The 11477-nt window shown below is 38.3% G+C and overlaps 1 protein-coding gene across 6 annotated transcripts in view; it reads right to left on the bottom strand.

Moving 5' to 3' along the window:
* Window positions 1-11477, bottom strand: part of kcnh7 (potassium channel, voltage gated eag related subfamily H, member 7) — a 102804-nt gene that overhangs the window by 19854 nt on the left and 71473 nt on the right. For 3 of the 6 annotated variants that reach the window (XR_004949276.1, XM_036215745.1, XM_024294347.2), the window contains 3 exons: window positions 4123-4354; window positions 3884-4051; window positions 1965-2165 (listed from right to left, as the gene is read on the bottom strand). Coding sequence is in view for 5 of the 6 variants with exons in the window: in XM_036215745.1 (XP_036071638.1) it covers window positions 1965-2165; window positions 3884-4051; window positions 4123-4354 (601 nt within the window). In the remaining variant the exon portion in view is untranslated. The remainder of the gene's footprint in view (window positions 1-1964; window positions 2166-3883; window positions 4052-4122; window positions 4355-11477) is intronic. The other 3 variants (XM_024294344.2, XM_024294345.2, XM_024294346.2) reach the window with 1 other exon arrangement.

Below are 11477 nucleotides of genomic sequence, written 5' to 3'. Positions count from 1 at the left end.
TTAAGCTCCGCCCCATTCTAAAGCATCCACTTGTAGACGACTAGATTCATGTACGTCTTCATTTTCTGAGCTGGTATCTGGCGAGATAACTCTGATATCGCTCATTATTTTTGTTGTAATGCTAGCTAGCTTAAGGGTGGTGTAAACAGAGAGCTCTCAGCAAAGAGGAGGTTCCTCAAACAGTTCCGCCCACAACTCATAGATGAGAGCTGTCAGTTTGCTCCAACCCTAAGCTAGCTAGCATTAGCAGCGCTAATAAAAGGGTAAGCGATGGCTGATAGCTACAATATTCTCACCATTTTTGTTGCGCCGCTAATGCTAGCTTAAGGGTGGTGTAAACAGAGAGCTCTCAGCAAAGAGTAGGGAAAGGGGTTGCTCACCCAAAACTTATAGGTGAGAGCTCTCTGTTTACACCAACCCCAGGCTAGCTATCATTAGTAGTGAAATAAAAATGGCAAGCAATAAATGGATATCGCTCACCATATTTGTTGACCCGCTAACACTAGCTAGCTTAGGGTTGGTGTAAACAGAGAGCTCTCAGCAAAGAGGGAGGTTCCTCAAACAGTCCCACCCATAACTCACAGATGAGAGCCGTCAGTTTACTCCAACCCTAAGCTAGCTAGCATTAGCCGCGCTATAAAAAGGCCAAGCGATGGCTGGATAGCTACAACATTCTCACCATTTTTGTTGCGCCGCTAATGCTAGCTTAAGGGTGGTGTAAACAGAGACCTCTCAGCAAAAGGAGGGAAAGGGGTTGCTCACCCAAAACTCAAAGGTGAGAGCTCTCTGTTTACACCAACCCTAGGCTAGCTAGCATTAGTAGTGGAATAAAAATGGTAAGCAATAAATGGATATCGCTCACCATATTTGTTGACCCGCTAACACTAGCTAGCTTGGGGTTGGTGTAAACAGAGAGCTCTCAGCAAAGAGGGAGGGGACAGTCCCCGCCCACCACTCATTAGTTATGACCTCCAGCTGCTCTGCAGAGAATGACAATCATAATTTAAGAAATAAAAACAAACACGAGGATCGGAGTTTATAGCCTCATTTAAACTGAGTGGTCCAGTCCAGTCTAGTTAATTCTGGGGAGTGTTTTCATTCAGTTAAGCCTCGCTTCAACTGAGCAGTTTGTATTCGTGGTGCATGCGTAGTCTAGACTGCTAGCGTAGACTGCTAGCATAGACCGCTAGCTCATCCTGTATCACACGGTCACCAAGGATGACAAGAAACATTTGAATTTCCACCACAGACCAGGTCTTCCTGTTGTTTGCAGACATTTCCAATATAGACTCGTGACCAAAACAGGTCACAGTAAAACGTAAAAATCTGAATGCTTTCCGAACTGGAAATGCTAGCTTAAACGAGCTCTATATTGGCTACAAACAGCTGAAACTGCTCTTGAATTGAACTTATTTCTATTGCATCATTTCCTGGTTTGTTTGAGCGGTAATGTAATTGTTCTAATATCGGAATGCAAACTTATGAGCAAACCTGTATTTATACTTTAAATTAAAATTAAAAAAACACAGCAAACGGATGAATGGACACTGGAATGACCTGAAACATGCATCCTTACAACAAAAATGTAAAAGTTTTACATTTGATGATGTTTGAACATAAAAACCAAACAGCTAAAAGCATTCGACTATGGTGGAGGTCTACCACAGCAGGACACTCAGAAACACAGTTGGCACATGTACCTCCTGCTCTTACCAGATCGGTGGAGTCATTCCGTTTGACATGAGGCAGACATGGAAGAGACAAACTTTGATAAGTTCCATAAAAAACCTGCTTACCCAACACATTCAAAACAACTACAGCTTTCCTGTGGTGGCTGCGACTACCACACAGCATCCACAGGGAGAACGGAGAGTCGGGACTCAACAAAAACAAAAGGAATGAAGGGAACTAACTTCGTGGGGAAAATAGTCCGACAGCGACTGGTGCACACGGCCCGTTTCGTACCATGTTCATGTCGATGCCGTTGGTGTACGTCCAGGCGTGCTGGAAGTACTCCTCCAGTCTCTGTCTCAGCGGGTTGGGGATCTGGTGGAAACGGATGAACTCTTTGACCCGAAGCATTTGGAGGTGGTACCTGGCCGTGCCCGAGTACAACCTCTGGATGATGGCGGACACGTTGCCGAAGATGCTGGCGTACATCAGAGCTGGTGAGAAGTACCATGAGATGACCGTTAATAGAATTTATTGAAACTTTACGGCCCAAAACTCAGAGGTGAATTTCTAACAAAACTAGAAAAGTTGCACTACCTGCAATAATGCTTGTATGAATGTTTTTTTGCTGAATGTGGTCGCTGAAGATGCCAAAGAAATTTTATGTAATTGCTGAAGGAGTTTGCTGAAAATGCTATTTGCAAAATGCCCAAGTTGCTAAACGACCAGAAGCTGCATAAATTGCAGAAAGTGCACAAATAATTTTAAGAATTTCTTAATAAATTGCAAAAAAATGGCAAATGTAAAATGCACTAAAGGTTTGAACTCAAAATTAGCCCAAAACATCAGTATATACCAAATTATCCGAAAATGCTAGCATGTTGCTAAAATACTAATTTAACCCAGAATTACCCCAAAAAAACACAGTAGATGGAAAATTGGCCACAAATCCAAGCACACTGCTAAAATATTAGCTTTTAACCAGGAATTAGCCCAAAAAACTCAGTAAATGTCAAATTAGCTTAAAAGAAACAAACATGTTGCTAAAATATTAGCTTAACTTAAAATTGGCTCAAAAAACCTCAGTAGATGCCAAATTAGCCAAAAAGCTAGCATGTTGCCAAAATACTAGTTTAACCCAGAATTAGTCCCATAAAACTCTTAGATGCCTAATTAGCCAAAAATATTGGCATGTTGCTAAAATATTATCTAAACTTAAATTTGACTTAAAAGCCTCAGTAGCAATAATTTACTTAAGATGCAGAACGTTTTGGCAAAAAAGATGCATAATTTGCAGAGAGCAAAAATATTTGAGGAATTACAGGAAAAAAAATGCAAAATTTTAATAAAATTTCAATTATTGAGTAAAATTTCAATAATTTTTAAGAATTTCAAAAAATGTGTAAGCAACAGTACAAGCATAAATATCCTGAAAATGCTCAATATTTTGATTGCAGAAATTTCAGAAATTTGAAAAAAAATTCCTATTCATTTTCAATGGGGCTAAAAAAAAAGAATCGCATAAATTGTGTAATGGTAGCTGTTTTTTGTGGCAAATTTAGACTAAATGCCAAAATATCTGCAAAATGTAATAAAAATCCAATTTTTTTAAGCATAGTTTGGAGTTTAGCTAATATTTTAGCATCATGCTAACTGTTTTAGCTAAATCAGTGTTTTAGGATAATTTGGAGTTTAGCTAACATTTTAACAATACGCTAGGTAGATTGGTAAAATTGTACATTTTCCAATTTTTTTTTTTGTGGCCAATTTAGCGAGTTTAAGCCTTTTTAGCTTGCTATCAGTTTTAGCATTTTCCGCTTATAGCTTCAGCGTTTTTAGCTAGCTTTTAGTTTCAGCATGTTCACACTATAGCATTCACACTAGCATCATCGCAGGTAATGCCATATTTCTAGTTATAATAGCACTGGGAATAATTAAAAATAGTTTAAAAGATGATTGGAGTGCGACTTAAAGTTCTTTCTCAGCCGGACAACAGGACTACATCATCTGCAAAGAGGAAATCCTCTTTTGTGATCAAACCAGGTAGAAGCGTATCTGGAAACTGCAATTCAATTTTCATTGTGTTAAGTTTTTACCTCATTTAGCTTTATGAAACAATGGTTTATACTTTATGAATAGGTTTATAGCCTTCATTCCTCTTAGATCACAGAGCGGTCAGTAATTCAAAGAGGGTACAATAACGGTGACTTACAGCCAATGAGCATGACACAGATGGAAAAGATCTTCTCCGAGTTGGTATTCGGTGAGACGTTCCCAAAGCCCACGCTGGTCAAACTGCTGAAGGTGAAGTATAGCGCCGTCACGTACTTATCTTTGATGGAGGGGCCTGAGCTGGGGTCACTGTAGTTGTACTTCTTCCCTGTTGGACAGTAAATACAAGTAAGCTTCTGTTCTGAGGTGGACTTTCACAGAATGCCAGTCTGGAAGTACCTATGGAGACCCCCAGGTTGTCCAGCCAGCCGATTTTATGCTCCAGGTAAGGCTTCTCCACGTTACCGATCGCATACCAGATGCAGGCCAACCAGTGTGCGATGAGGGCGAAGATGCACATGAGCAGCATGAGGACGGCAGCCCCGTATTCTGAATACCGGTCCAGCTTACGGGCTACTCGAACCAGCCGAAGCAAACGGGCCGTCTTCAGCAAACCAATCAGAGTGGTCGTCTAAGACAAAAAGGCAGAAAAAAATAAATTCAACTTTTCTTATGATGAATCACTTTCTCTTTGTGTTTGTTTTTTCCAGAGTTCTTGGAAAAATGAGCACTAAATTAAAGTTTCTATGACAAAACATTAAAGCAAAAATATTTTTGGATCTCAATTTGAAAAAATCAAAAAGGACACAGAAGATTATTTCAAAACATAGGGAGAGATGAGTAATAAGATTATACTTGTTAAGAATGGTCTTACTCATTTCTCTTACAGAAAAGAAACCGCCCAACTTGACTTGAGAATTCAGCGTCTTGGTATAAGAAAAATTGTGATGAGAGAACCTGGTATGACCCTAACAGAATAACCCAAAAATAAATATATTGGTAAATGTTTCTTAGGCCAAACCCATAAATATATGTTCTCTAAAAATACATGCTTTTTACAAATGTGCATTCCATACAAATTTGTGTTCTTTACAAATACTGTACGTCTTCTACAAATATATGTCCTTTGCAAATACATGTTCTTTACACGTACCTATCCTTTAGAAATACATGTCCTTTGCAAATATATGCCCTTTACAAATATATTTCCTTCACAAATACGAGTCTTTTGTAAATATATGTCCTTTACAAATACCTGTTCTTTAAAATACATGTCCTTTACAAATACATGTTCTTTACAAATATGTGTGCTTTGTAAATACATGTACTTTACAAGTATATGTCCTTTACAAATATATGTCCTTTGTAAATATATGTCCTGTACAAGTATATGTCCTTTGCAAATATATGTCCTTTGCAAATATATGTCCTTTACAAGTATATGTCCTTTACAAGTATGTGTATTTTAAAAGTATATGTCCTTTGCAAATACATGTCCTTTGTAAATATATGTCCTTTACAAGTATATGTCCTTTGTAAATATATGTCCTGTACAAGTATATGTCCTTTGCAAATATATGTCCTTTACAAGTATATGTCCTTTACAAGTATATGTATTTTAAAAGTATATGTCCTTTACAGATATATGTCCTTTGTAAATATATGTCCTGTACAAGTTTATGTCCTTTGCAAATATATGTCCTTTGCAAATATATGTCCTTTACAAGTATATGTCCTTTGCAAGTATATGTATTTTAAAAGTATATGTCCTTTGTAAATATATGTCCTTTACAAGTATATGCCCTTTGCAAAAATATGTCCTTTACAAGTATATGTCCTTTGCAAATATGTGTTCTTTACAAATACATGTCCTTTACAAATACGTGTCCTTTACAAATACGTGTCCTTTACAAATCTACGAAATTCTACAAATAACTGTCTGTATAAATTGTTTAGTTGAAAAAGTTTCTCAAGAAGCATCAAAAGGTACAGAACAAAAAACATACACTGCTTTAAAAAAAAGGCCTGAATATACAACCAATTGTGAAACAACTAAAGTTGTTACGATTCTGTTTCATGTCAAATGTTTTATTCAATGATATCTAAAACTTTGCTTTGGAAAGAGCTAATTAAGACCAACCAGAAAAAGATATAAAAAGATCACAAGATTTTAGAGACAGCAATCCGTGGCGTTAAAAAAGAAAGATGAATCAGCACCAGGATTGGACTTATTTTTTGTTTTCAGTTGGGACAAAAATCCCTCGGAAAAACACATAAATCCAAAAGCCCCTCAGGCAATACATTTTTAAGTAACTGCTCCAAATCCAAAGATGAAGAGAAACGTATGTATTTTTCTTTAAACAGTCTTCTCTTTTTTTCCCCATCTATTGATTTCAAATGAAGGTCATGTGCTCAGACTGAGCAGTCAAACATCCTCCTCACGCCGAGCAGAAGACGAGGACGGCTCAGCGCTCAAAGCAGCTGGCATGAAAACAAACACACGAGGACGAGCTGGGTTTACTCCAGTGACTCATCTGCTGATAAAGCATTTCTCTGCATCAGCGGCGGAAGATTTCGCTTAAACATCAACAGCTTCATCAAAGCCTGGAAGCCGGGCATTAAAGCAGGAAAAGCGAGATTTAACACACACACGCAAAAAGCTGACAGGATTATAGCGACATGCTGAAATGTGCAGACGACACCTTCTACTCTGGTGAAATCAAAGCCCGGTAATCCTCTTCTCCTCCGGTACTTCACTTTAAGGCTCCAACTAAGGAGTGTGTTTGTTTGTCCTCTAATCCGTTCGTTATTTTTTAATTAGTCACAATCATTTAAAAGCATCTGTTACACAGACTTGACACATGTCCCAAACCATCAAGAAACACATCGTCTAGCTCAGAACAGGACAGATGTTGCCTCTAAAAAAGTACCACTAAAACTATTGAACGACACAAAAAGGACTTTTTTTGAAGAAATTTGGCTCGGTAATCTTGTTACGCCTGTAGTCCCATGTGGTTTTCTTTTTTCTTTTTGATCCGTCTTTCTGGGTTTTGTTAGGGCTGGGCATTACTGAGGATTTGGGTTTCGATCCGATACTTATCAATATCGCCGATATCGATATTTTTTGTAAATGCGGAGGATCTGACAAGAACTTCAAAATCTCAATTGTTTTGTAGTGAATGATTTTTTGTAAGATACAGAAAAAGTTTCAAACAAGAGTGGATATGTCGATACCTGCAGGCCGGTATGGATCCGATACCAACTTGAGAATGATACTATTGATATTTTGGATCGATACGCCCAGCACTAGGTTTTGTGTACTTTATTTCTGTCAGAAAGGGACTTCTTTGTGTATTTTGGAACCAATGGGAGCCTCACCCTTCCAGCACCACACCTGAAATTAATAAACAGACACAAAGATACACAAACACACAGAAGTCCCAATCCCGGACTAGCCCCCAATTTATGGTACGCTCCACCAGATCCCCCAGACAAAAAGGGGCGTTACAAATGTGTATTTTTTCAATTACCAAATGTTTTATGGACTTCCGGGTTTGAATAATTAAATTTCAGGCTTTTGTGCTTAAAATATAATTGACTAATTGTTTTGAGTAAAAAATATGAAAATTCCATAGTAGTGTCTTAAACTACTTCAGTAAAGCATCTATTTTATTATGAGTTACTCGAAGTATGACACCTGTCGCATCTGAACATCACCATGGAAACCAGCGATGCCACATCCGACTTACCAAGATAATTTTTTGAAATTTAAAAATATTTCCTGTGGTTATTTAACAACAGTTAGCCAAAAATCGAAAAACTTTTGTCATTTTCGAGGAGATTTTCTGCAGAGTGGCAGGAAAGGACTATTGGCTCAGAGTAACCCCGCCCCCTTACCCTCCTTTTAGCTGAGAGCTCTCCGTTTACTCCTGCTAGCTCACAGCCTAATATTACCGCTGTGACTAAAATGATGAACAATGTTGAAGCTATCCAGTTTCAGATTGGACGAGGAAAATGAAGACGTTCATGATCTAGTCGTATTTTCTACATTACAAATACAGCTTTTTTTCCATTTGCTCCACGATTTGAATAAAGAAATACAACAGTTTTAATCTTAAATTTCCTTATCTATATCCTCCCTCATCAAAAAATGTACCAAGAACATGTTAAAAATACTATTTTTATCGAGTGGGTCTTTAAGTAAACCTTCAGCCAGAGATGTGTTCTTGAAAGCAGGAAGATGATTGGAGTGCATGTGAAGGGTAATGATTCACAGCTCCATTAGAGAGCCTCCCAATCTGACCCCCCCAAATAACTGTAATCATTCAGCTCCATCACAGACAGCTCAATGAAGACAGACTCCACCATACGGAGGCAGATGAGCCCTGAATTATCCAGCGAACATCATCTGTGAGCACGCAGCGCCGGAGGTGCCGCGCAGCTGACTCAGTGACCTGCACAGATGACGCCGGGCTGATTTAAAAACTCCGCTTCTAGTGTCTCAGGTTCGAGCAAACGGCGTGAAACGATTTGTGGAAAATGCCCCTCAGGTCATCTGGTTTCTGTAGCAGACCAAATCTGAGACAACAAAAAATAATATATAAATAAGATCATCTTTGTTTTATCCTGCTTTTTCATTTCATTTGTCAGAATAACCATTCTTGCTTTGATGCTTCCTTCTTAAGACGTTCTTTCTAATCCCAACTTTTTTTAAGATATTTTTTCTTTATCGCCAGTTATTCAAGTTATAAACTGACCAATCAGATGCCTCAGTAAAAGCATGCGACTCCCGCTGACCCCGCCTGGAATGTTTGACAGATTCTGCCGAGCCAATTTCAGAGGGAGGGGTTTGGGCTTCGAACAAGCTCACTCCTGATTGGTTGACAGTACTTCCTCTAAAAACGTGACTCAGACCGACTCGGACTAATCACTGTCGATGGGTTGCAATTGCGGTAGACGTACCAGGAAGTGACAGCGAAGGCTCTGGCTTGATTTCACGAGGGCTGAAGGTAATGCATTTGCTATGTTTTTAGCGACAGCTTCACTAAACTAATGAATTGACTAATAAAAGGACAAACTAAAAAACATTTTCAGTTAAAAAAAGATAAAGCAACCATTTAAAAATGAGTAGTACAGCATTCTTAATAGGGATGTCCCAATCAGGTTTTTTTGGGCCCGATCCGATTCCGAGTCATTTGATTTTGTATATCTGCCGATACCGAGTCCCGATCCGATACTGACATTAAAAACATGAACAAATTGAAGAAACAGATTTGTGTTTTCCCTTATTTATATTTCATTAACCTTTTACCATTAAAAACTTAAAACACTTCTGTGAAGTAGCTTTAATACACAAGTAAAAATAGGGCAAATATAAAATAGGAAAAAAATATATATATATATTTTTTTGTTATGATAATTAGTCATGTGATAAAGTTTAGTGACTTTAGCTTTAACCTCTTTAGAGCTATTGAACATTTTTGACCAAATGCGATTCCTGTCCTCATTTAAAATTATTAAAAATAAATTATGACTTTGTTTTAGCATAAATTTGATGATGAGTGTTCATGACTAGCTCATATCATTATTAATTTTCATGTATTAGTCTTTTGTTTGTTTGTGTTTTAAGATTATGTGCTTCTTTTTGAGTTCTTTAGACATCACATTTTGGTTTTATTACCACAGTAGTTAATTTTCTTAACTTTTATTTCTCTGTCAGATAAATAAAACAGGCATATCAAAGGACAGCTCGGGTCCTAAGGAGTAAAATCACGGCGCTAGCATGTAGCAGTTAGCAGCTGCTGTGTAGCCATCTGTCTGCAGCATGAAGAGCTCCACATTAAAAAGAAACAAAACTGTCTTTCTCAGTTGGAATACCTTTATAGGATGTTGTTTGGAGACACTAGCTGTCAGTTTAAAGCGTTTTCAAAGAGTTATTGATCCCGGAAGTCTGAATCTGTGATCGGCTAGCTAGCTTGATTGAACTGTTTACATCAGTCTTCTGCTTGAACTGTTCCCGTTTTCTAGGAAAAAACATTTTGTGATCTGTTCATGATATGCAGACTTCTAGTGGGGTATTTATCAGGAATAATAAGATTAAAATATAAAACGTTGATTATAATAAGAACAAATTAAATATCCGATCCTGATCGGACAATGGATCCCGATTTCGATAGTCTTCAACCACGTGATTGGGCCCGATTTCCGATCACGTGATCGGATCATCTCTAATTCCGCTCTTTGCCTTGTAAATAAATAGAATAACCCAACGTGACTGCCTTCATAAGTATCCTTCACCAGTTAATCCTCCTTTTCAGAGGTTTTGCATCCTAAAATCTGGTGCTTTTAACCCATTTGCCTACCACCTCCTTCCTCGTGATGGTGCTGAACTTTCAAAGCCCGAACAGAAGTTAAAGAGCTAAACATGAGTAAAGTTGTGAGCAAGAACATCAGAGGGTTTGATGTCAGCCTGCGTTTGGAGACGCTCTGCCTGATTTTACAGCTCATTTGCAGTTTCAAAGCCTTCCAGTTCTCTTCAAACGGTAAAAGTCCATGCATGTCCCAAACCGGGCCGACAGCTCGACTTATTCCTCCCGTCTGAAAGGAGAACAAACCTAATATGCGTAGCGGTGTAAAGAGTTGGGACATGAAACACAGATGTGAGCGTGTTCTGTCTGAACAACCAACCTGCCTTTTAAGAGCTTTTAATAACAGTAAAATTGTTAGAAATTTAGAAACTCATTTCTGATTAGAAGGAATCCCCCAAAGACTTCATTTAAGACAATAAAAGCCTGAAGAAATTCTGTTGAGTTTTCTTAGTCAAAACCCTCTTATTTGCAAATCCCCTCAATCTGAACACCACACACTTGGCAGCATGCAAATCCCGCCATCTGCTCATGACATGAAGTTGATATGAAAATCAGGGAGGGGTGCAAATGGATCCTGTAGGTAAATTAAAGACCGCACACTTTCTTTTCTGCCAGCCAGCCCTCGGCACCGAGGTCCTGCAGGGACCGTGGACAGAAGCTCTCTCTCGAGAGAGGATTCAACTGATGCAGACGTTCTAACCAAAGCAGAAAAAGGAAAAAAAAAAGTAACATATTGTGGGATTTGGTCTCCAGGCAACAAAGAGCAACGAGATGGCGTCTAAAAATAGTCTGAGCCGCTGCACCAAAAACACGCTAAACGAACCCATCCTTCCTGAAACGGTGGTATTTTCAGTTCTGCTGATGACGAGGAGCTAAAAATACATCTTTCTAGCGAACATTAAAGGAACGCACGCGCCGCCGCTGCACCACTCGTGTGGCAGCACGAGGACCAACGACATCATGCCATCGTGTTGGCCAGCTGTCTGCTCTTTTTACTCCTGCTGCCACTCAGCGCAGCCCCCCCCAGCCATGGAGTCCCTCTGAGGAGCACATGCCGAAAGTTAAACAACCGCTGACCTGCAGGCTGACATCAGGTGCTCCAAGTTAACACAACTGGAAGACGGGTTTTGTTTTAGTTTAAACTCACATGTTTCTGCACAGGATCATGAATGGAAATTTAAAGCATCTTTTTTAAAAAATATTTATACAAAGTAAAATTATTATTTTATTTTAATTTTAAAACTTTAAAAATAAAAGCAAAATAATTAACTTTTGAAAACATTTTAAAATAAAATGTATTTATTTTTTTCATTTTACAAATAAAAGGAAAATATTTTGTTTATTGCATTTTTTAATTTACTTTTTTTAAGTTTAAAAAAAATTAAT

Source organism: Oryzias melastigma, linkage group LG2, assembly GCF_002922805.2.
Source record: "Oryzias melastigma strain HK-1 linkage group LG2, ASM292280v2, whole genome shotgun sequence".
NCBI lineage: Eukaryota > Metazoa > Chordata > Actinopteri > Beloniformes > Adrianichthyidae > Oryzias > Oryzias melastigma.
This window is presented reverse-complemented; position numbering and strand designations above follow the sequence as displayed.